At 39.0% G+C, this 24,317-nt stretch overlaps 1 protein-coding gene across 1 annotated transcript in view; it reads right to left on the minus strand.

Moving 5' to 3' along the window:
- Positions 1 to 24,092, minus strand: part of LOC119047624 (kininogen-1-like) — a 36,707-nt gene extending 12,615 nt beyond the window's left edge. Inside the window, exons 1-7 of the mRNA XM_053657749.1 lie at positions 23,761 to 24,092; positions 19,103 to 19,213; positions 18,026 to 18,110; positions 14,905 to 15,077; positions 13,284 to 13,391; positions 1,500 to 1,584; positions 465 to 637 (exon numbers count right to left, since the gene is read on the minus strand). Coding sequence (XP_053513724.1) covers positions 465 to 637; positions 1,500 to 1,584; positions 13,284 to 13,391; positions 14,905 to 15,077; positions 18,026 to 18,110; positions 19,103 to 19,213; positions 23,761 to 23,955 — 930 coding nt within the window. The 5' untranslated portion in view covers positions 23,956 to 24,092. The remainder of the gene's footprint in view (positions 1 to 464; positions 638 to 1,499; positions 1,585 to 13,283; positions 13,392 to 14,904; positions 15,078 to 18,025; positions 18,111 to 19,102; positions 19,214 to 23,760) is intronic.
- Between the last annotated feature and the right edge of the window lie 225 nt (positions 24,093 to 24,317).

Raw genomic sequence — 24,317 nt, forward strand, 5'->3', positions numbered from 1 at the left:
CACAAGGACACCCAGCCAGAGGGGAAATGACATAGAGGTATGAGTGTGAAGAGACTGGGTAATGATGGACTGACTCATGTGGCTGAACCTGAGGCCCTAGATGATGCTACAGTAAGAAAGGAGAGTGGAAAGGCACAGAATAAGTCCTGCTTTCTATAGCCCTATGTTTTATTAGTTATATAATAGTTGCTAGAATTTATATAACACTTTAGAGTTTGGAAAGATAATGTATTGACATAGATTATTTTATTTGATCCTCACCCCTGTCCTTTACAGACAGAAAATGAAAAGAATGTTCGTTCACAAGACTTGTCCAAGATCACACATCAAGCATGCAGAGAGGCTGGGACTCAAAAGTCAAATTCCTTTCACCAGGTATACTGTTTTCCAACCCAGATGATAAGTCAATAAACAATTTGCACACAAACTATGATATCACTGTTTTTGCAAGAAAATTTACACACCTGTGCTGTTGCTCTCTTCACAGTGTCAATCTTGAAATAGAAAGTACCATTATTCTCTGCATTAAGCTTTGCGATGGAATGTTTCAGAGGTTCTGCCAGCTCTGGGCTGTCTACAGGTATCTCTTTGGGGCAGCCACGGCAAATTATGGTAGGTAGTGGTACAAAATCCTCCCCTGAAAGAATCAGGTTTTAAGTCAGTATGTGACCAAAGGAGCAATTTAGCTCAGTACCTCCCCTGTTCATAGTCCAACATGCATTTGCAGGGGGCCATGCGGCAGCCCAAAATCCAGTAGCAAGTGGGTGAAGGTTGCCTTTCTTACTGTCTTACCTTTTCCTTACTGTCTCTCTTCTTTCCTACCCTCAGAGTCAAATGTATTTAGGGAAACTTTCAATTGGTAGGTGTTAGTTTGTGACTGAATCAATATTCTGTATTTTTCCTAGTTTTGGTAATTTGATAGAAAGTATAAAAAGCAATGTTTAATATAAAATGAATGACTATCTAGTGGAAAAATGATAAATCTTAATATTCCAGTGATCAGGCAGTTTCATCAATGTTTCTCATTGTGGAATGTATGCAAATATCTTCCAAGTATGAGAAAAAACAACACTTGGTATAAGAAATACTGGCTTGACCTTAAACTCTCACTATCTCCCTTTTCCCACATTATAACATGCAGGAGGAAATAGTCTTTAATTGAAAGGAATTCATTTTGAGTGATTAAACATGAGATACTCTTTCCCCAGATTAAAGCACCCAGCACAGGGATATCTTATACACAAGGAAGACCAGATGACATTGCATCAGGAGCCCAGCTTTGCCCACAGAACATGTCTTTTCTTCTGTCACCATATTCCCTTCTGGCACTTTCAGAGCAATCTCAACTGCATCTGCTACAGCACAGTTGTGCAGAGGTCTGTTGATCATATAAACTTTGTGGCATATCATGGGACCCAAAGCACAGTTCCTATGAAAACATTTACCTAGTTGTCTGGGATCACATATACTATTAGAGCATAAACACATAGTATCCATACCTGGATAAAGGTCACACTTCTGTGAGAAGGAAGTAATTTTTCGCTTAGGATCCATGTACGCACGATCTATACATTCACCGATATCCTAGTGTTTAAAAAAATATAAGTGCAATATTAAACATGTTTTTAAGAAACTTTAATGTAGATAACTAATAAAATTAAACATGTGATATCAGAAAATAAAACAAAACATAGTCTCATTGCAAAAAAAGAATAAGAAACAATTAGGTATTAGTATCAATGCATATACACAAATCATATAAACATGAAATAAGATGAATACCTAGTATAGAAATAATAATCATATCATTGAGTGGATAACATTTCTTTTAGAAAGGAGTTCCAGGCAAGATGGAGGTGTAGGTAGAAACCTTTCACTTCCTCGCGTAACCAAAAGTAGGATAACAACCAATCTAAAATCAATAAGCAACCAGAAGTGCCAGGAAATCAAAGTGCATGGAACTCTGACGACCAAGGAATTAAGAAACACAGTCAACCTCAATTCTAGGTATTTATCTCAAGAAGTTAGAAAAAGGAAAAGAATGGTAAAAAGCTTTAAGCAAAAGAAAAAAGAGAAAACAAAGCAATACTGATGAACTAGAAAACACAAAGCATTAGCATGAATAAATTAATAAATAATTTAAATTATTATTCTTGGGGTAAGGAAAAAATCAAATGCAAAAAAAGACAACATAGCAAAGGTTACAGAGAAGTATAACAATATAAGAGATTAATTATGAACAAGTGTATGCTAATTTAAACCTCCCCAAACGGACACTTTTCTAGAAAACTACAAACAACCAACACTGATTTTAAAACAAGAACAAAACAACACCAAACTCACAAACACCCAATTAAAAATGGGTAAAGGACACTAATAGACACTTTTCCAAAGAGGACATTCAGGTGGCCAATAGTCATATGAAAAGATGCTCAATGTTACTAATCAGCAGAAAGATGCAAATTAAAACTACAATGAGATACCATCTCATACCTGTCAGAGTAGCTATCATCAATAAATCAACAAACATCAAGGTTGGCAAGAATGTGGAAGAAAGGGAACCCTCATGCACTGCTGGTGGGAATGCAAATTAGTGCAGCTACAATGAAAAGCAGTATGGAGTTACCTCAAAAAATTGAGAATGGAACTGCTTTAGGACCTAGTGATTTCACTTCTGGGACTTTATCTAAAGAAACCCAAAATACTAATTAAAAAAATATATATAGAGACTCCTATGTTCATCGCAGTGTTATTTACAATAGCCAGGATTTGGAAGTAGCCCAAGTGCCCATTAGTTAGATGAGTGGATAAAACAGCTGTGGGACATTTATATAATGGAATGCTACCCAGTCTTAAAAGGAAAAGAATTTTACCCTTTGTAACAACATGACTGGACCTGGACAGCATTATGCTAAGAAAACTAAGCCAATCAGAGATATACATATGATTCATTGGATTCCATATGGTTCATATAATTCTTTGGATTCCACAAATGATTTCTCTCATTTCTGGAATCCATTGAACAAACTGAACTAAGAAGCTCTGGGAACAGGGTTGAGGGGCTAGAGAGATTGAGCAAAAAAGACAAAAAGAGAAAACACTCATGGACAAAGACAACAGTCTGGTGATTGCAGAGGTCAGGTTGGTGGAGGTGGAAGAGGGTATAGGGCAATAAGTGTTCATAGAAAAAATAATATTATATAAAGTAAAATCCTTAAATGGACCAACTACTGAAAAACTGAAGAATGCTGTCATTACTCTCAACTTCTCTTCAACTTCTCACTGTGAAACAACACAGACATTTTAGAGATGAATATTTTTTAAATTAAAGAAACATATAGTTTCATGCTACATAAACTGTGTCTGAATATAGAAAATAGTGGCAAACTACTAAGCTCAAAAATAGAACACAGCAGGAAAAGACCAAGACCAAATATAACATTCACTGACTCCATGAAAGAAGTCATAGAAGTGGCCTACAGGCACCCAGCAGAGCTGCTGAGATCAGGACAGTGTGACCACCACTCATCTGTAGGGTCACCAGGAGTCAGAGCTGACTCAGCTGCATGTAACTCAATGTAGGGAACCATCTTGCATGGCATGGAAATGTAGCTCAGCACTCACGTGGAAAACTAGTGGGGTGTGAGTTGACACCCAGGACCATGCCCTCAGAGAGGTTTTCCCTTAGGGAATCATGCCTGCATTGTACCTAGACCACTATGAGACTTGCTTTTTCTAAAACTCCCTCACCCTGAATTGAGGCAGACAGTGCTTACTATAACTTCCTAAAATCTGACCTAAACCTCCCAAGTATGGAGTATAACCAGTTCAACCACTTCCCCCCTTGATCTGTAACATCCTTCTCTTTACAGTAATTAGCAACATTCTTTCCTTTGTCATCTGTAAAAGCTAATCACCTGCAGTGAACCTGTACATAGTAAATGAGGACTGTCTACCATATAATGTACAGAAAATCGATAAAAGCTTGTCCAGGCAGGGGCCAGGGCCCTCTCGCCCTCTCTCTCTCAAACAGTGGCCACGCAGTCTGTTTTTCTCCACAGGACTCCTGTAGTCCATGTGTATTTGTTTATGAGCACCCACAACACACATGGATCCTGGCGGCCAGGATCCACTCAACCCAATCCAGTCTATAAAATTATAATCAGAATAGCAAAACTTGAAAAAACAGAATGTATACACATACACACACCCAGAAAACTATCAAACCATTTTCACTTACAAACATACACGTAGAATTCTTAAATACACTAAAAATAAAATCCAAATGTGTATTTAAGGAATAATTAACACTAAACAAATCAACTTTAAGAATGTAGAGACTACTATTAGGAAAGTTGCCAAAACATCATAGCAGATTAAATTAGAAATATATAACATGGTATAATGATACATATCAAAAGCATTTGCTAAATTCTAACAAAAGTTTTTTCTAAAAAAAATTTTTGAATGTATTTGGGTGACATTGGTTAATGAAATTATATGATTTTCAAGTGTACAATTCCATAATACATATTCTTATATTCTATTGTTTGTTCACCAGTCCAAGGCAAGTCTTCTGTAGCCATTTATGTCCCCTTTACCAGCTTCCCCATCCCCTTCTTCCTCTGGGAACTGCTGTCTGTGTCTAAGAGTTTTTGTTTGTTCATTTGTTTTGCTTAATCCCTTCATCTCTTTCACCCAGACCTCCAACCCACTTCCCCTCTGACAGCAGTTAGTCTGTTCTCTGTGTCTATGAGTTTGCTAACACACGTCTTTTATCTCAAAACAAAACAAACCTCTTTAAAAACAGGAATATAAGGATGCTTCTTTAAAATGACATGAATGTCTACCTGAAACCCATAGCAAATATTAATAATAAAAAATTCTAGAGCCTTTCTCAATAAAATCAAGAATAAAACATAAATTTGTATGAGATATCTCTGGACATTTGGGACCATTCATTGAGACACAGAACAAAAAATAAGCACTAGAAAAGAGGAGATAAAAGAGTATATTATTAGTTTATACCTAGAAGAAATGCATGAAAACAGGAAAATATAACAAATACAGAAATAGCTTTTTTTCAAGAATGTTAGGTGAGTTATTAATTATAATAAAAAATTGAAAGAGCCCAAATGTCTAACTTAGGAAAGTAATTCAAAAAACAATCTATGGTATCTTTTAAATAATTATACAATTATTTATATAATTGTATAATAATACAATTATTTAAAAGAAAAGTTTACCAAGAACAATGGGCAGAAACCACCTCGAGACCATTAAGAAGGGTGTGGTCACAATAGTGGACTGTCTTCTCCCACCGGCAGCAGGCCCAGGTTACAGAGGGATAATAGTGTGGCTGTTGCAGTTTCCCCCCAAGAGGAATAAAGTCTGGACCCTAAACTGAGTTCTGAGACACAGAGTGCAAGAGCTGGGATCAGTCACCCACATGGGATCCAGCGATAAAGGGTATTTGGGTTTCTGTCCATAAGGGAGAGATGGGGCCTGCTGGAGACAAAGTCACTTTTTTTGTTTTTACTTTATTAAGGGGCCAAAGCACAGGTTTTTCATTCATAGCCACTCACCCTGGGGTTTGTTGAAGGGAGGGTGATGTGGACTGGAGTTACCTGAGGAGAGTCTGGAGTGGGAGGTATGGGGTAGAGTCATGGGGGAGTGCTGCTGGGATCCCTGTGCCAGGTCATCCCCAGATATTTCAGCAGCCATTTTTCTTGAGAAGAGCAAGTGCTTCCCTGGGGAGTCAGCCTGGGGAAACATAATTACCCCACCCTGTGGGATATTGCTTGCCCCATCCTGCATTTGTTTTTTCCCCCATCCTGTATTTTAAGCCTTGCTGAGTAGAAATCAACATAGGCAGACTCAGGGGGTGTCAGAGACTGGCTTTGGGGTGTGGCCATTCCTTACGCTCTCTTAGGAACTGGACTTTCACTTCCCCCTCACAGAAAAGGCAATAGAAACACCCTTGGGATTTTGAATGGACCTAAACTCTGGACTTCAGAGGACCCACCTGCTTGCCTACTAGGAGCTCCACACTACTGAGTTCAGGAAAATAACCTGGGGCAGATTCAGATGTGTGGTTCTTTCCTGAAGTCTGAATGGCATCTCCCTCCCAGGAAATATCCAGGGGGTCCCATTTGCTTGATTCCACCAGAAGCCCTTTCAGAACTAGTTGGTTCAGTGACTAAGGCTGACAGCAGACTAGCAGGCAGATACAAGAAGAGGTGGATTCTGTGATGCCTTGGGTTGTTTGCTGACCCACCCCTGAGACCTGTGCTGTTAATAGCTGGCCTTGCAGGGCAAGTTGGCCCTTCCCATGCATAGCCAAGCTGGGTGGAGGCAGCCACAAACTATAAATCCTTTGTAGCTTCAATCAGGTTGTCAAGGGCCCAGTGGGGACAGCATCTGACACTGAATTGCACCAGCTTCAGAAAACACTGCGCTATATTCAAAGACAGATCCCAGCAAGCAGGCACTCAACTCTGCCGAGATAAATTCCACTCTATTATTTTTCACTATTTTCATTACTTTTTCTCTTTCATAGTCTTTTTATTATTTTTTAATTTTCTTCTATTTTTTTCATTCATATCTCTTATTGACTCCTTTTATTACTCTATATTTTTCTTATACCTTTTTTACATTTTTTTTCTTGCTCTTTTCATCTTTCTTTTCTTTAATCTTACTGTTTCTCTTCCTTCACTCAATCATTTTTCTTTCCTTTGGTCTTCTCGGATTCTTTTTTTTTCTTTTACTATTCTATATCTTTGTTCTTTCCTTATTCTTTGCTCTTTTGATGTTGATTTTTCTGTTGTTGGGGGATATTTTTGCTTGTTTTTGTTTTGTTTTTAGAGTTGTTTTGTTTTGTTTTATTCTGTCAGCATCTGTACAACAGCTTGTAAGACATGGCTAAGGCTGAGCCTCTTAGTCAACTAGGCAGAGGGGAGATCCCACCAGCAAACCAGCCAACAACCAGCAAGATCCAATTACAACAGTAGATCCCACATAACCAACATGAGGACCATTTCTAGAGCATCTATCTCAGGAGATCAAGGAGGCTATACCATTAGGTCACACAGGATTCATACCACATAAATCCACTTCACAAAGACTGGGTGTCAAAACAGATCTATCTAATACATAGAAACAAACATAAAGAGACAGCTAAAATGGAGAGACAAAGAAACAACCTGAAAATTAATGAAAAAAAGGAGGAATCCCCAGAAAAAGAGCTTAACAAAATTGAGGCAAGCAATTTATCAAACATAGAGTTCAAAGTTCTAACAATGCTCAAGGAAGTTAGTAAGAACTACAAGTAACTTAGTGGTAACTACATCAGTCTGGAAAAGAACACAGAAACTATGAATAATAACTAGTTAGAATTAAAGTATACAATATCTAAAATAAAAAATATACTAGAAGGAATTAAATTCAGGCTAGAAGAAGCAGAGAATCAAATCAGCAATTTGGAAGACAGGGAATAAAAAACACCCAATCAGAGCAACAAAAAGAGAAAGACTCAAAAAGAATGAGGATAATTTAAGAAAAATTTGGGACAACATGAAACATAACAATATCCATATAATAGGGGAAATAGAAGGAGAAGAAAGAGAGCAAGGGATAGAATACCTATTTGAAGAAATAATGACAGAAAACTTCCCTTACCTGGTGAAAGAAAAACCACACAAGTTTAGGAAGGACAAAGAGTCCCAATCAAGACAGACTAAAAAAGACCCACACCAAGACACATCATAATTAAAATGGCAAAATTTAAAGACAAAGAGAGAATATTAAAGGTAGGAAGAGAGAAACAGTTAATTACCTACAAGGGAGCCCCCCCCATAATGCTGTCAGCAAGGACCTGCAACCAAGACTACTCTATTGAGCAAGACTATCATTTAGAATTGAGACTGAAAGAAAGAGCTTCCTAGACACACACACAAAAGACTAAAGGAGTTCATCACTACCAAACTAGCATGCAAGAGATGTTGAAGGGATTGATATAAGAATAAGGAGAAGCAGAGGGAGAGGCAGGAACATGGGTATGAAGAAAAAATGGTAATTAATGATTACCTATCAATAATAACCTTAAATGTAAATGGATTAAGTGCTCCAATCAAAATACATAGGGTAAATACAAATGCTTAAGGAAACATGACCCATACATATGCTGTCTACAAGAGACCCACCTGAGAACAAAAGATATACACAGGCTTAAAATGAAGGAATAGAAAAAATATATCATGCCAATAGAGACAAAAAATGGGGTAGCAATACTTATGTCTGACATAATAGACTTTAAAACAAAGGTGATAGCAAGAGACAAAGAAGGTCTCTTATGTAAATACATAATACTAATATGATCCGACAAGAGGCTGTAACCCTTGTAAACATATATACCAAACACAGGAGCACCTGAATAAAAGAAGAAAATCTAGGCAGACTTTGAGAAAGAAAGTGTCAGCAATACGGTCATAGTAGGGGATTTTAATACCTCACTGTCAGCAACAGATAGATCTTCCAGACAGAAAATCAGCAAGGAAACAGCAACCTTAAATAATGCCCTAGGTCAAATCAATTTCATTGATAATTACAGAAGATTTCATCCCAAAACAACAGATTATACATTCTTAATTGCACATGAATCATTCTCAAAGATATACCACATGTTAGGACAGAAAATAAGTCTTAACAAATTTGAGAAAACTGAAATGATATCAAGCACTTTCTCAGATCACAATGGCATGATACTAAGAAATCAACCTCAATTGCAAAAACTCAACACATTCAAATACATGGAGGCTAAATAGTATGTTATTAAATAATGAATGGGTTATCAATGAGATCAAGGAAGAAATACAAAATTACCTGGAAATAAATAAAAAAGACACAGAACAACCCAAAACCTATGAGACACAGAGAAAACTGTGTTCCTTGAGAGGGAAGTTCATAGCATGACAGGCTTACCTCAAGAAGCAAGAAAAATCTAAAATAAATAATTTAACCACACACCAGAAAGGGTTGGGAAAACAACAACAAACAAAGCCCATAGTGAATAGAAGAAAGGACTAATCAAGATCAGAGTAGAAATAAATAACATAGAGACTAAAGATCAATGAGAAAGATCAATAAATCCAAGAGCTGGTTCCTTGAAAAGAAACAAAATAATGAACATTTAACCAGGTAGCTGTAAGGGTTTAATTTCCAAAATTTATAAAGGACTTATATGACTCAACACCAGGGTGACAAACAACCCAATTAAAAAATGGAAAAGGACCTGAATAACACTTCTCCAAGGAGGACATACAGATATCCAATATACATATGAAAAAATACCCAACATTGTTAGCTATCAGAGAGATGCAAATAAAAAACCACAATGAGACATCACCACACACCTGCCAAAATGGCTATCATTGACAATTCAACAAACAACAAGTGCTGGGGGAGGATGTAGAGAAAAAGGAACCCTAGTGTACTGTTGGTGGAATGCAAACTAGTGCAGCCATTGTGGAAAACAGTATAGAATTTCCTCAAAAAAATTAAAAATGGAAGTGCCTTTTGGCCCAGTGATCCCACTTCTTGGAATCTATCCTAAGAATCCCGAAACACCAATTCAAAAGAATATTTGCATGCCTATGTTCATAGTTAGTATTATTTACAATCACCAAAATCTTCTAACAGCCTAAGTGCCCATGAGTAGATGAGTGGATCAAAAAGCTGTGATACATTTACACTTTGGCATACTATGCAGCAGTAAAAAAGAAGGAATGCTTACCTTTTGTGACAGCATAGATGGATCTTAAGACTACTATGCTAAGTGAAGTAAGACAGTCAGTGAAAAACAAATACTATATGATCTCACTTATAAGTAGAATCTAATGAACAAAATAAACTAATGATAGCTTTAAGAGAAAAGGGAATGGTAGAGATGGGTTGAAAGAAGGCAAAGGGCTTAGCCAAAGAACATACATGCATGACCTGTGGACATGAACAGTGGTGTGGGGATTACCTGAGAGGGTGGGGGGAGGCTAGGTAGAGGGTGGCAAGAAGGCAAGACTGGGACAACTGTAATAACATAAAAAAATACAGCATGGATGGAACTGGAAAACATTATGCTGAATGAAATAAGCCAGGTGGTGAAAGACAAATACCATATGATCTCACCTTTAACAGGAAGCTAAACAACAAAACAAACAAGCAAGCAAAATATAACCAAACACACTAAAATAGAGAACAGGCTGATGGGGACCAGAGGAGAGAGGGGAGGAAATTTCAGGGGAAAAGGGGAAGAAGGGTTTACAGGAACGAGTATAAAGGACACATGGACAAAAACTAAGGGGGGGATTGAAGGGAGGTGGGGAGCATGGGGGGCGGTGAGCTGGGAGGGGAGTAAAAGACAGAAAACTGTACCTGAACAACAATTAAAATAAATAAATTAAAAAATAAATAAATAAAACATTAAAAATAATATTAGAAAATAAGATAAAATTTAAAAAGTTTATTAAGAGATTAATGAAAGAAAAATTCTTAGGTGAAAAAATGTAGCATGTGAAATAATTACAACTATCAAGAGGAAAAAAAATCACCAAAAATTGTCTATATTTCGCTCCCACCCCCCACTGCCTCCACACACACAAACAAAGAGATGAGGGAAATACACTTATATATCTTTCAGTATTTGAGTATGTGGTTTCACATTATTTTTTCAAAGTTTCTGCACTGTCTTGAAGTTTTCTATCAATTTTTATTTCTGATAAGGGAATATATGTATATATACATACATACATATATAATAAGTGTCTTGTATCTTATATAAAATAAGATACAAGAAATCCCATATTTACAATATCTTAATTTTGGATGGGGAGAAGGATGCTGCAAGTAGCCCTGAGGTTCTCAATTCTATCAGCATATTTGATTCACAAGAAGCTTTTATCCTGACTCTAGAAACCCACCCCTGACAAATTAAGTCACAACATCTGGGGAAGAGCCTAGGAATAGTTACTTTAAAGCTGGCCAAAGGGATTCTAATATGCAGCATGGCCTGAGAACTACTTAGGAGACCTCTTGAATCAGTGCTTCTTCAACCTTAAAGTGCAAATGAGTCACCTGAGAACCTTGTTAATATGTAGCCCCAGTAGACCTGGGGTGGAATTCAAGACTCTGCTTTTCTAACAAGCTCCCTGGTGATGCTGATGCTACTGATTCAGGGACCAAGTGCTGAACAGCAAGGCCTTCAATCTTACCAACTGCAGGCACAATAATTCATTCACATTTTATATCCTTTCATTATTGTAACCATGGCTGTGAGATAGGTGCTATTATTCCTCCCTATTTCACAAACAAGCAAGCAGGAGCTCAGAGGAGTGATACCCAAAATCTGATTGACTTTGTGACTGCAACCAGCCCTTGCATCTATCTCTCTGTGCTGCAGAGAGAAAACCAATAAGTTGAGGCCTTACAAATAAATGCAGAAAGATTCAGGTTAGATAATATTTGAGCCTACAAAATCTCAAATGATTAACTAAAAAAAACTGAGATGTTGATAAAAGACTTGACTCAAATTAACAAAAGTTAAATAGTAGCTAAAGCATACATTGTTTTGAGGGTTTCTCTCTCTCCGATTTACTATTTGTCTATTATGGTAAAATATATGTAATATAAACTTTGTACTTCCCTCATACCATTCTTTGACATACTTATTGGTCATTTATCTTTATTGAATTTTTTATTATTTTGTTAATGCTCACCCAAGGATCTGTTTATTGATTTTAGAGAGAGAAGGCACAGAGAGAGAGAGAGAGAGAAATAAAGGGAGGAAGAAAGAGAGAAACACGGATTGTTTTCCTCCCGTAGACACTCCAACCGGAGATCAAACCTGCAACCTAGGTATGTGCCCTAACTCAGGATAGAACTGGCAACATTTTGGTTTATGGGACTACACTTCAACTAACTTAGCCACCTGGCCAGAGCCATATATCTCCTCTAGAGAAATGTTTATGTTTAAGTCCTTTGCCCATCTGAAAATTAGGTTGATTGTCCTTTTCTTGTGGTGTGTAGGAGTTTTTTTAATATATTCTCCATATTAAATTCTTATCAGATATATGATGTAAATAATTTCTCCCACTCTCAAGGTTGTCTTTTCACTCTCTTAATAGTCTTCAGTATTTTCCCCAATTATGAAATAAATACATGCTTGGTTAGAAACTTTGGAAAGTATTAAACAATGAGTTCCAAAAAGTACAAAGAATCAAAAAAAAGCACTCATAGTTTCAGCTGAAAGTTAACTATGTTTCATATTTTGGCATATTTTTTCATCATTAAAAAAATTTTCACAGTTTATTTGAGCCAAACTTACAACTGATGGGGAGAAAAATCTCAAATGCGCCCTGCGTCACTTTTCATCTTTACATTTACTTTATATATTTGAATCAGTCTTTATGTATAGTGTTGAATTCTATTGTTTTGTGTGTGTTTCCCTTAACATACTACAACCATTTACTAAGTCACTAAAAATCTGTAAACATAATTTTAATGTTTGCACATATTCTACTGTATGGATACACAGTAATTTACTTAAACAGTGCCTAAGGTTGAAAAAAGTTATTTCCAAGATTTTTCTATTAGCAATAGCACTGAAATGAGCATCTTACTGTCTGGATTCCTCATTTTCTTCCCATATAATAAAATTTTTACAAGTAGAATAATAGACTGCAGGGTTTGCAGCAATCCCTTGCTTAAAGCAGAGTCTTCTGCTAAAATGCAAATATTCCTGGGAAGGTCATCATGCCTTAGTCATCTGAACAGGCACTAACCACTCTTTGAACATAATTTTGGATCTGATAGCAAGGTATAATTCTAAAAAGTGATAGAAGTTCAGGATATGTTTATTAATGGTAAAGGAAGGTGGGGGAAGGTAAGAACAGGAGCAGAGACAATTCTGAAGTGAGGGATTACCCTGCATAGAGCTCAGGAGGACTTGAAGGGCATTGAGCACAGGGGGCAGAGAGGGCAACAGGAAAGTGTGAGCACAGGAATAGACGAACTTGGCATGGCATCGTTTTGTCTGAGGCTCTGGTTGTATCTGTAAATGCTTTTTGCAGGATGTACGGATTTTTTGACCAGGTAGGTAAGGCTGCTTGACTGGTGACAAGGTGAACATGACTGTGAATTCACGAGTGTCATCTGAAATTTTAGTGACCAAGTCTTTCTATACGGCTGAGTATTCCCACTCCCATAAAGATACTGAACACCAAATGCTAACTTACCCCTTTGAGAAGGAACTTGCAGTCTGGAGTTAAGAACAGAAAATTCTCCTTGGAACAATTAGTTTGCTGAATTAAGTAAGTAACTTTATAGTTCCATCCAATCACCATCTGAAACAATTTTGAATTGAATAGTTAAATAGCAGTTTAAACATTATTCAGTGTTATGAGGAGCTTAGAATACTGCCAGGCATATCACAAGTACACAAACATATAAACTATTATTTTTTATTAAAATTATTTATCTATTTATTTTTAGAGAAAGGAAGGGAAGGAGAAAGAGAAGACGAGAAACACTGAGGCTTGAGAGGAACATCAATTAGTTGCTCCTTGTACACCCCCAACTGGGGATGTGGCTGGCAACCCAGGCGTGTGCCCTGAGCAGGAATCAAACTGTCGACCTTTCAGTTTGTGGAATGATGCCCAACCTACTGAACCCCTCTAGTTAGGGCTATAAACTATTATTACTAGGCAAAAGTCTGACCGAATAAATACTGAGCACTTTATGACTCTCACACCCTTCAACACACACACACATACACACACACTCCTCATCTGTAAATGAAAAGCAATATGTAGGTGGAATTACTGTATATTCTTATTTAATTCCTAACAATATTTTTTCTTCCAGGCAGCAGAAAAATTATATTCCATTGAATTATGTGAAATATTAATAATGCTCTTTTAGATGGTTAAGGAAAACTTTGGAGTGTCAGTGGTCTTTGCTGGTAGGTTCCCATGTTCCCAGATTGTCAGAAAATGACTTCTCTTCTGCTTTATCCTGGCCTAGCCCTACACTGTTAGCTGGATACAGACATAACTGAGCAGAACATGTGTTTTGCATGAAGGCAAGTTTGAAGGTCTAGTAAAAACAGAAAATGTTACTGACCAAAGTGAGTCTCTAGTAATTACACGCTGAAATACAAGGAATCCAGAAACACTGAGTGAACAGAGTCAATGGAAAGACCAGCTTTAGAAGTATTCTCTTTTTTTGTGTGTGATGATATGAAAACTATACTTTAGAAGGCACACAGAAACCCATGCCAAACTTTTCAGGTACCATTTAATATTTTGGAGCCATGTTTGACTCATATCTAGGTGACAATGTATTTCTTAAAACCTTAAGGCCAGCCTTGGCTAGTGTGGCTCAGTTGTTTGGATCGTCATCCCATAACCTGAAAGACTGAGCATTCCATTACTGGTCAGGGCAAATATATAAGTTGTGCGTGCAGTCCTCAGTTGGGGTACATGGGAGGGGCAACCAATTGAGGTTTTTCTCTTACATTGATGTCTTTGGCCCTCTCCATTTATTTCCCCCTCATGCCCTCTCATTCTAAAATTCGTAAGATAGTCTTCAGGTGAATAAATAAATACATGCATACATACATAAATACTTAAAAGGAAAAAAAATCACTTAGAGCCAGAAAGATCTTTTCATTTCACCATCTCTAAGAACACCATGTAATGCTAACTACCTATTTATTAAAGCAATCTCAGAGCAAGGGGTCTCTCTAGCCCTACTATTCCCCTTTACCTATTGCAGTATCTGAATCATTTTGACTTAAACGTAAAGATCTAATAAATTTTAACAATTCTATGCAAAATAAAAACTGAAAGAACAAACCTGTTTCTCTGCCTGTTTCACTTCTTTCAGGGCAAAGAGGTGAGAACGGTCAGTGCGGTTGTTAAAATGTTGAATGGCGTGTCTCAGAAAGGGTTCCAAGTCCGGGCTGGCAGTTGAGATGGGGTGCACACAGCCAAAGCAGTCATACTGGGATGTCACCACAGGGCCCCCGGCTTGACAAAGAAGGGCAGGCAAAAGGGCAGTGTTAATGAGCAAAATTCGCATTGAAACACTTTACCCTAAATATGTAAGGTAACTTCAATGACCTTGGTAGACAAACTTCCTAATAAGTTTTAATATATTAGAAAAAGAGAACATACTCCTGCTTTTCAGTCAGCCAGAAGAAAAAAAACCTGACAATGACTTAGGAATATCTTATATGCATACTATCATGCATAATTGCTTTCAATGTATTTAAAAGTCATTGTAAATTATAGAAGTAATACATAAATTTATCAACTTATAAAAATGTAAACCTCTACACATCTATTATTATTTATTTTTCAATGTTAAAGGCTCCTTGAAGCCTGTTGCAGAGTGGAATATGTCCTGTGTCAATTCAATTCAAGAACCATGTCCATGTTTTGCACCTCTTGTCACGTGCCAGGCGCTGAGATAGACTACACAGATGGATACATTTGTTAGTAATTGTCACTGGGGTGAAGGAGTTGGGCAAAGTTGAGTGGGAGAGACAGAACTGTAGAAGCATATTCCATTATACTTTGGCAAGAGCTTGGAAAGACAGTGGCCCAGAGTGAATTCAGGACAGACTTTCCCAAGGAGGAAAGGCTTGAGTCACGAAGGGTGAAAAGCAGACAAGGCCAATTGGGCACCTGAGAAGAAGGTACAAGTGGCTCCCAAGAAAGCAGCATGAGTCAGTCAGGGGCAGCTGTGTAGGACGGGGTGTCTACACATTTACCAGAGCTTAAAGCAGGAAGCAGGCAGTGGTGACTGAGGGGTCAATGGTTGGTAGAGAGAGCCCTCTGCTGCTGGGCATGGGCTTCACTCTGGAGGCCAGGGGTTACACCCTGTTCCAAGGGTAATGGGCTCCTTGGTGCACCTGATGAAAACCATGGCGCCCTCTCCAGGGAAATGCAGGTACTCACAGTGTTCTCCACATTATTTCAGGGTATACAGAGACCCACTGATGTGAATGAAGAATGGTCTGCAGTAACAGTGGGTGCCACTGAAGGGTTTTTTAATAAAATTATAAATATTAAAACAGGACTGAGTTTGTGTTAAGTTACCAAGTTATGTTTATAACAGAGAGCCCTAACCCACTGGTGCACAAGCCATAGAGAGGGGAAAATCGTGAAGGCATCCTGAGCCTCTTCACCTGGGAACTATGGCTGCCTGAGTGTATTCCAGCCAAAGAGAATCAGGAGGCCAGCAGCGCTCTACAACACTGCCCCTCAGTTGGCAGCAGGTCAACACAGCACCCTCTGCCACTGTCTCTTGGCTTTTACTCCACAAGTCAGCTTTCCTCACTGATCCCCTTGCAGAAGCTATGTAGCATCAGGGTAGTGGACAATGTTAAAAAACTGGAGGGGAATTGCAGGGGAAAGGCGAAAGAATTGCTAAGAGGAGAACAAAAGAATGAGAATCATGGGAGATGAAAGGAAGATGGAGAAGGGAGGTAAAGGGAGATGGAGAAGAGAAGAGAGGCTGGTTTGCTGACCTCAAGGGCAGCTCTGACTGGGGTCAGAGAAATGATGGAGCTGCATTTTGAGGGTGAGAAGAGTAGGTTCAAATTCAGTTTTTCTGGGTGACAGAATGCCCAGGGAATTTTCAAGGGAATTTTTTAAAATTAAAATAAAGATTTTTAAAACTTTTTTAATTGTGTTTTTTCTATAATCATTTAGTGCTCTTGTACCCCTTTCCTGCCTGTAATACCCACACTGTTGTCCAGGTCCAAGAGTCCTTTCTCCCTTTTTGAAATCTGAAATATACTTGACCCAAAAGTTTTCAGATAAACAATAGTGGATCTAGTAGTAATTGCGGGCCTAGAAGTTTGGCAAAGAGCTTTTCACCTCATAGTACATAAGGACTGTGCTCTGGAGAATGTGAACATTTACTTATGAGGTAGAGTTCTTCAAATAAGTAACAAAAACCTACTCCAAAACTTGTTCATTTGCTTGTAATGTCCTTTCTATTTGCATTGTATTTCTTGGAATGCCACTTCTTGCAAGAACTGAAGCTCAAGAGATATAGTTTTGTGGGTTCCACATGGATGAGGAAGCCAGGACAGAATAACTGCCCCTCCACCAGCAGCCAAGAGTGATGCTGGTGATGCTGCTCAGGAGCCTCATATGCTGAAACCCTCTCTTGCAGGAGGCTGGTTCTGAGTTTGCTTCTGTGGTTGGCATTACCTAGATGTGCCCATTCTTCTGCACCCAGGCACTCTGCCACCATCCTACAAGGTCTGTATACTGCCTCTGCTAAGTGCTAGCTGTGGCATCTTGGGCAAGACACTTTACTGTGGTTGGCCTCAGTTTCCTCATCTGCAAAATGAGAATATTTACACTTGCCTCATAGAATGTGGGTGAGGATTAAATAAGTCAACATGTGAAGTGATTAGAACTGTGACTGGCAATAAGTGCTCAATAAATATCAGCTATTATTACTCTTATTCTGATTTCCTCAATGCATTATTATGATTGTACCTGCAGGCCTGTCCTCTAGTTCAATCTCCAACAATATTCTGTAGCAATCCCCTTTGATAGGTAAGGAGAAGGGAAACTGGAATGGTTAGCAGCTTCTACATGATTTCAGGCCAGATTGGACCTCAAAGCCTGGCTCTTCTCACTCTATCGTGCCACCTACAATCAATGACAAGTGGTATGTTTTCTAGTACTTTCCCAGGGTTCTTGCACAGGCCTCATACATACAGCACTGTTCTCCAGGAAGAGGGTCGGTTTAGTGCTGAGGAGATTTTTGTCAGGAGCCTGGCCCAAACTCAGGACTCTGCCATCCCCATTCCCTAAAGTCCCACCGAGGCTGCAAATGGAATTGCTGCAGCCACTCTGTTCCCTTGGAAAGGGCCTTTGTCTAGATTCTGCTCCTGGCCTCACAAGAAAATGGTTCATTGCCCCAGGGCAGGGCCACTGGATATGTCAGCTACCTGGAGTGATCTGGCAGGTCTGGGTAGCCACAGTGAACTTTGTATTTCCTCGTTTCCCCACAGTCGCAGTGCATTCTCCTGTGGCCTAAAAAGAGGGAAAAAAGAGAAAGAGAGACCATTTCTGTTAATCTTCCAATGGAGAAGTGCACCTTAGTACTGTTGCTCAGTGTGGCTTTCCTTTAACTAACACTTGTCAAGACTTTTTTCTAATAGAGTTTGGATGCACAAGAATGAATGTTTTTGTAGCCTAATTATTATTATTTACAAGCCACTGATATTCATGAGGCATCGAGAGAAGTGGCAGTATAAACAGGGAGGTTTCAGGTAGCTTTATGTATGGAGCTCTGGAGATACTTCTCTTTCACCAAGATGAACACAATGCCCTAGAATCAGCTGGCTCTACTCTCCTCTTAACTTACTTTTCAACTTCACATTCAAGTACACGCAGTGTACAGGTATTTTGCCATTAAAGAGGTGAGTCCATGCACTGTGGAATGAGTGGCTTGCTTCCAGGCAGATACTGTCTGCAGCCTCCCTCACTTAAGGCCAAACAACCAGCTGTGATGTGACACACAGACGCTAGATACTTGGATAAGATTGCCATTGTTATTAAAATAAGGTCCTTTCATAGTAGATCTCCTTTCATCCTCCTGCAGACAGGTGAGGTCAATTTTACCTCCACTTTACAAGGGATCCCAGTGGTCAGTCAGTTGGAGGCAGAGCAGGATGCAAACTCAGGTCTGTGCAAATTAAGCACCCACAGTATCCCCTACAAGCCTTTGATCTCAGCCCAAATATCAATCTGTTCACTCTCTGAGACCTGGCCCATGTGTCCCAATTGGTCATTAGAGTCCCCTCCTCATGGGAGGGCTTTCCCCACATTTAATGGCTGGCTTCTCCATGTCCTTTCTGTCTAGCCAAGAACACAGACCTTGAGCATTTGAATTTCTAAACATTAGAGGGTTTGTGTGCACCCCCCACAAACAGGCTCACAATACTTATCATCCCCAGCACTGGTGAAATAAATAATCATAGTCCCCACGGAGAAAACTTGAGGTTCCGGAGCATCCCACTTACAGCCTGAGCAGCTTCCTTGTAGTCACAGTCCTGCCACGTTTTGTCACTTTGAACAGGACAGTCTCCCTCCTTGATCTGGTACTTGATGAAATAGAATGGCTTCTGTTCATCCTGAAAAAAGGCAACCAAAGATATGTAGGTCTCATTCAAATGACCCAACACCAAATGATCTCAGTGGAATTGGTGGAGTTGTAATAGTTGATATTGATTTAAATCAATAATATCTAAACATTATTAAAAATATGGAAAGTTATAAATACTCAGAAGAATGTTCATGATATATTTATAAATAGATGTTTTTAAGTCACAAAGTAGTATTCTTAGACTTGGCCTATTTTTATATAAACCAATTCATTTATATATTATTTAATTTATTTTTTAATTAATTTTTAAATGATTTATTTATTTACACTTAGAAATAAGGGAGGTGAATGAGAAGGAGAGGAGAAAGACATTGACTGTTTGCCTCTGGAAATCACCCCAATGAGGGACTAGCATGCAATCCAGCCATGTGCCCTGACCTGAAGTCAAACTGGTGACCTTACCATTTGCCACATGATGTTCAACAATTCCAGTAAGAACAAAGTATGTATATGACATTAAAAGTCTGGAAAGTTATGCAGCAAAGCTATTAAAATGTATGTCTCTCACTCTCTTCTTTACACTAACATTCTTGTATTATGTGTATTTTTTAAAAAACAAATGTATATTACTTCCACAATTAGAAAACAAACACACACAAAAAGGAGAATGTTTTTCATTTTTTAAAAAAATGTTAAGTTGTCCCTGGATAGTACAATTAGGTATGAGTAATTTTAGTATTTTTATTTGCTTTGTTTTGTTTTCTATTTTTTCTAGCATATCACAAAAGAGTAAGTTAAACTTTTAAAGTTCAAGGGTTCTGAGTTAAATGAGCTTTCACATGTAAGGTTCAGTCATGTTGCAGCAGCAAGGGACCTGAGAGGAGATGTTGCCCAGTCCCTCACTTTGCAGGTGAGAAGAAAGAGGCCCCAGTTGATAGGCCACAATAGTTCACACAGCCTCCCACCTTGGAAAGGCCCAGCCAGCCCAGGTCCCAGGCCTCCTGAGTCCCAGAGCAGCCCTCTCTCTGAGCCTGCCTGCCTCAGAGTATTGGCATCTGGGAGATGATGGAGGCAAACAAGGTCAACTCTGAGGTTCCTTCAGGTCTCACATTTCGATGAAGGAATAGGTGGTAGTGGTGTACATAGCAAGGTAAAGAGTGACTCCATGGACATTTGAGAACAAAAGGACACATTTGTTACAGATGTCAGCCAATGAAGACGACACCATTAAATGTTGCTGAGGGCACTAGGCCTCACATGATTATACTAGTTTGTAAATGGAATGGCTCGATTTCATTTTCAGAAAAAGAAAAAATGCCCACTGAGCTTTTTTCTTTCATCTCATCACATCAAATGGCTGAATTTTTTCCTTCCACCAAAGTGAACTATCACAGAGACATGGTGAAATTCATTTAAACAAACTGCTAAAAGATTGTATTTTGTTCTTAACTTTGATTTAGTTTTTTTCAAAAATAATTTGCTTTCTTTTGCATGCCACAAAACAGATTTCTAGTTTCAAAATAGGACACATCAAGAACAGAAATATCCCCCTCCCATACCATCTTCATATTCACCAACACAAGAAATCCTTCTGGAATATAAGCAAGTGACTAAACAGGTATTGAACCACTGAATCTACAGGTTAATACATGACCTGTTAGATCACAAAAAATAACAATTTGCCCCAAAGAAAGATTTTTAGCTTTCCAAATATAAAAGTATCTAAATGGATCATATATGAACAAACAAAAATCTTTTATTCCAGGTTTAATGGTAAAGATGTATAACTTACCGGCAGTGGAGGAAAGCTGAAACTCTTAACTAGTAAATAGATTTAAATTGAGAATTTCTACATTTCTTCAGAAAACAGAACCAAAATTCCTTCTTAAAAATGAGGATCCTGTGGAATGCCTTTACTTCATATTTACCTAATATTGTAACAGTAAAATAGACACCAGAATGTCGATGGCAGCCCAACAATGCTGGATGCAGAACGTTTACATATAACGCTTCTGTCTAAAAGTCCAACAGGTTGATTGACAAAGTCCAGACAGCATGTCACATGATCCCATTTGGTGCCTCTTCTACCATGCTCCAAGATTGTTACATGGATACAGCCAAGGACTGGGCCCCAACTTGCAGCAAAAAGACCACAGAGAAAAATCAGGGTGTTTATTTGGTCCCCACATCACCTGTGTTGTGGAACTAGAAAACAGAAGGTGGAAAACGCAGACTGCCAGGAGTTAAGGAGTTGGAAAAAGTTGGTGGAGAGTGGCCCAGTATATGAGTAAGATCCCTGGGCTTGTGATGGCAGGGGCACTGCAGAAGAGAGCACCCATGGGAACAAGTACTTATATGCCTGCTGTGCCACTCTCCCCATGACCTTGGCATATCTGTATGTGATAATAAGTAGATGAGTTATGTAATAACATGGAGTATTGAAATGTATCTGTCCTGCGGAATGAACCATCACAGAGAGATATACACAATACCATGCACATTCTTTAAGTTTTTTGTATGGGAGTGTTTTGTCTTCAAGACTATCCAGCTTAATTCTCCCCAGGGATTTCCTTGAAGAGGAAAAGTGGTCTTCTGACTGGTTTGTTTAATTTTTCTTTTATCATGAGACAATGATTGGCATTAAAGAAAAATAAAGCTTAAAGTTGCTTAATTTTAATTTTTTTCTCTTCAGTCACACCATTCTGAGTGCTTTAATATAAAGAAAAAATCACACACAACAGCATAAAACCACAATTGTTTTTGATGCATCCAGGTGACAGATCCTCAGGATGCTCCAGATGTTTCCAGGAAACTCTGTAGTTTATGGACTATTGATTCGTCCAGCAACAAAGGTCAAAATCACATACTGTGTTTATAATATGAAAGTGTCAAATTTCTCTATGAGGGTCATGACTGCTATACCATGTTTCTTTCTCCAGCATCATTTACCTTCTGGAAAGCTCTACCAGTTCACCTAGGTATGCTTTGTCACGTTCACCATTCTTTAGTTGCTTATCTGATTTGCTTTGCTTTACTAGACTTTTCAAGAATCTGATTCTTGTTGGTTTTTGATGAGTGTGGCAATGGCTCATGACATAGCGGGAAGAAGCATAACAGCTTCCATTGTTGCTGCCATCACCTTAGCTAACTAACTCCTGGACTTGGGCTGTCTCTTCTATTTACTAGTCTCTCCATTATGAATACATAATCATTATTCTCTGCCTTGTCTGATTCCTCCCAGTTTTCATCAGAATGCAGATCTTTCATGATAGACCTAAAGAACTTTGCTGCCTCATCTGGAACTGTGTGAAGCTGGTCCTGAAATCGGAGCTGGAGTTGGAACTGGAGCTGGAACTGGAGTGGAGCTCACAGGACTGGGTTGTACAGGGCTGTGCTCCAGTGGAGGGAAGGTGGCCCAGAGCAGTCCAGAGCCACACAAAGATATATTGGGCCATTGAGTCCCTGGCAGAAGGCCAAAGAGACAGCTGCCCAGATTCCCCCAATCAGCTGTGACCCTCTCCCACTCAATCCAGAGACCCCACCCCTCTGGGTCTGAAAGTTTGTATTTCTTGGAATCACACATTCTTTCAGGATTTACCTTCATCCTGAGTGTATCAACCAGTGATTAAAACAATATTCAAAACCAAATAGAACATCACTATTACCCTTTATGTGTTCAGCAATAGGAAATTTTTAGCAGATATGCTGTCAAATACAGCAGAACCACATGAATCTCATTATGACTCCTCTTAGATGTACTTCACCGCCCCTCATTACCCTAGCTTTATTATGGTATAATTGACAAATAAATTGTACATATTTAGGATGTAAAATGAGAAGATTTGATATACATACACACTGTGAAATCATTACCACAGCTATGTTAATTAACATGCATTATCAACTCACATAATTACATGTTTCATGTGTGTGGAGAAAACCCTTAAGGTGCAGCCTTTGGGCAAATCTCAGGTACACAGTACAGTATTATCAGCTCTAACCAGCATGCTGTACAGCAGACCCCAAGGAGCAGTCACTCATGCTATGACTGAAAGTCTGTCCCCATGACCAACACCTGCCCACTCCATCCCCCACAGCTCCTGGCAACCACCTTTCTGTTTTCTGCTTTGGGGACTTTGAATTTTTTAATTTTATGTATAGGGACATTTATATAGTATTTGTTAGATGCACCCCCTACTCATTAGAAGTCTGGAGTCTTTGTATTTTAGTCTGAGTCTGGTCACCCAGGAAATCTTGCTAGGTCTGAGTTCAAGGATTGTCCAACACTGCATAGTCACTTTCAAGTGACTCCATCTACCTTTCTTTCATTTCACCCTAGGATACCCCTCCTCTGATCACCCAGGAAGCCAACCTTGGTGGCCGAGGACCAGTTGCACCCTGCCCTCCACCCCAGCCCAGAGCTCAGATTGGTCGTTTGTAAACGCTATAAGTTCCTACCTTTGATCACCAATTCTGTGGTGATTGGTGTGTGTGCACATATATGTGTGTGTGTCTCAGGTTCCAAGTGACCACACAAATCCCAAATGACCTCAAGGCAGAATACAGCTCACTCACCGTCTTGTTGACTTCCGTTATGCGGTATAACACAAACTGGTTGCCACTTTTGCTTCCACTGTTGTATTTCTGAAGAGCTGAGTCCACAGCCTTAAATACATCCTCATCATTGCAGTCGATTTCCTCCGAGTGGTGTTCCTGGGTTAAACTTGGTAGCAGTCTGGAGCAAAGGAGAAAGATGGCAATGAGCTTCATGATTTAACAGTCTCACCAACACTTGGGAGCTGCTTTGGATGCTGATGGTGACTCTCTTCAGCCTCTTGTCTCCTGTGTCTGTGCTTTCTCTGCTTGGATCCCTGCTGCCACCCACTGTTTGTCCTATTAACAAAGGGTAAACGGTTCTGCTGGGTTATCCAAGCAGATCTCAGGCTAGTACATTGCAACACTGGGGTCAGTGACAACATATGCTTGTTTGCATTTGGGGATCACATGGGAGCACAGAGCAAATTTCCATGTACTTGCACAACTGTGATAGGAGATCAGAGCAGAAACTAATAAAGGAGGAGAAAACAACACCAACCCCATGGTATTCCCTTTTCCAAATCACTTTCCAAAGC

The sequence above is a fragment of the Artibeus jamaicensis genome, unplaced genomic scaffold (assembly GCF_021234435.1).
Source record: "Artibeus jamaicensis isolate MK-2021 breed Jamaican fruit bat unplaced genomic scaffold, CSHL_Jam_final scaffold_474, whole genome shotgun sequence".
Classification (NCBI taxonomy): domain Eukaryota; kingdom Metazoa; phylum Chordata; class Mammalia; order Chiroptera; family Phyllostomidae; genus Artibeus; species Artibeus jamaicensis.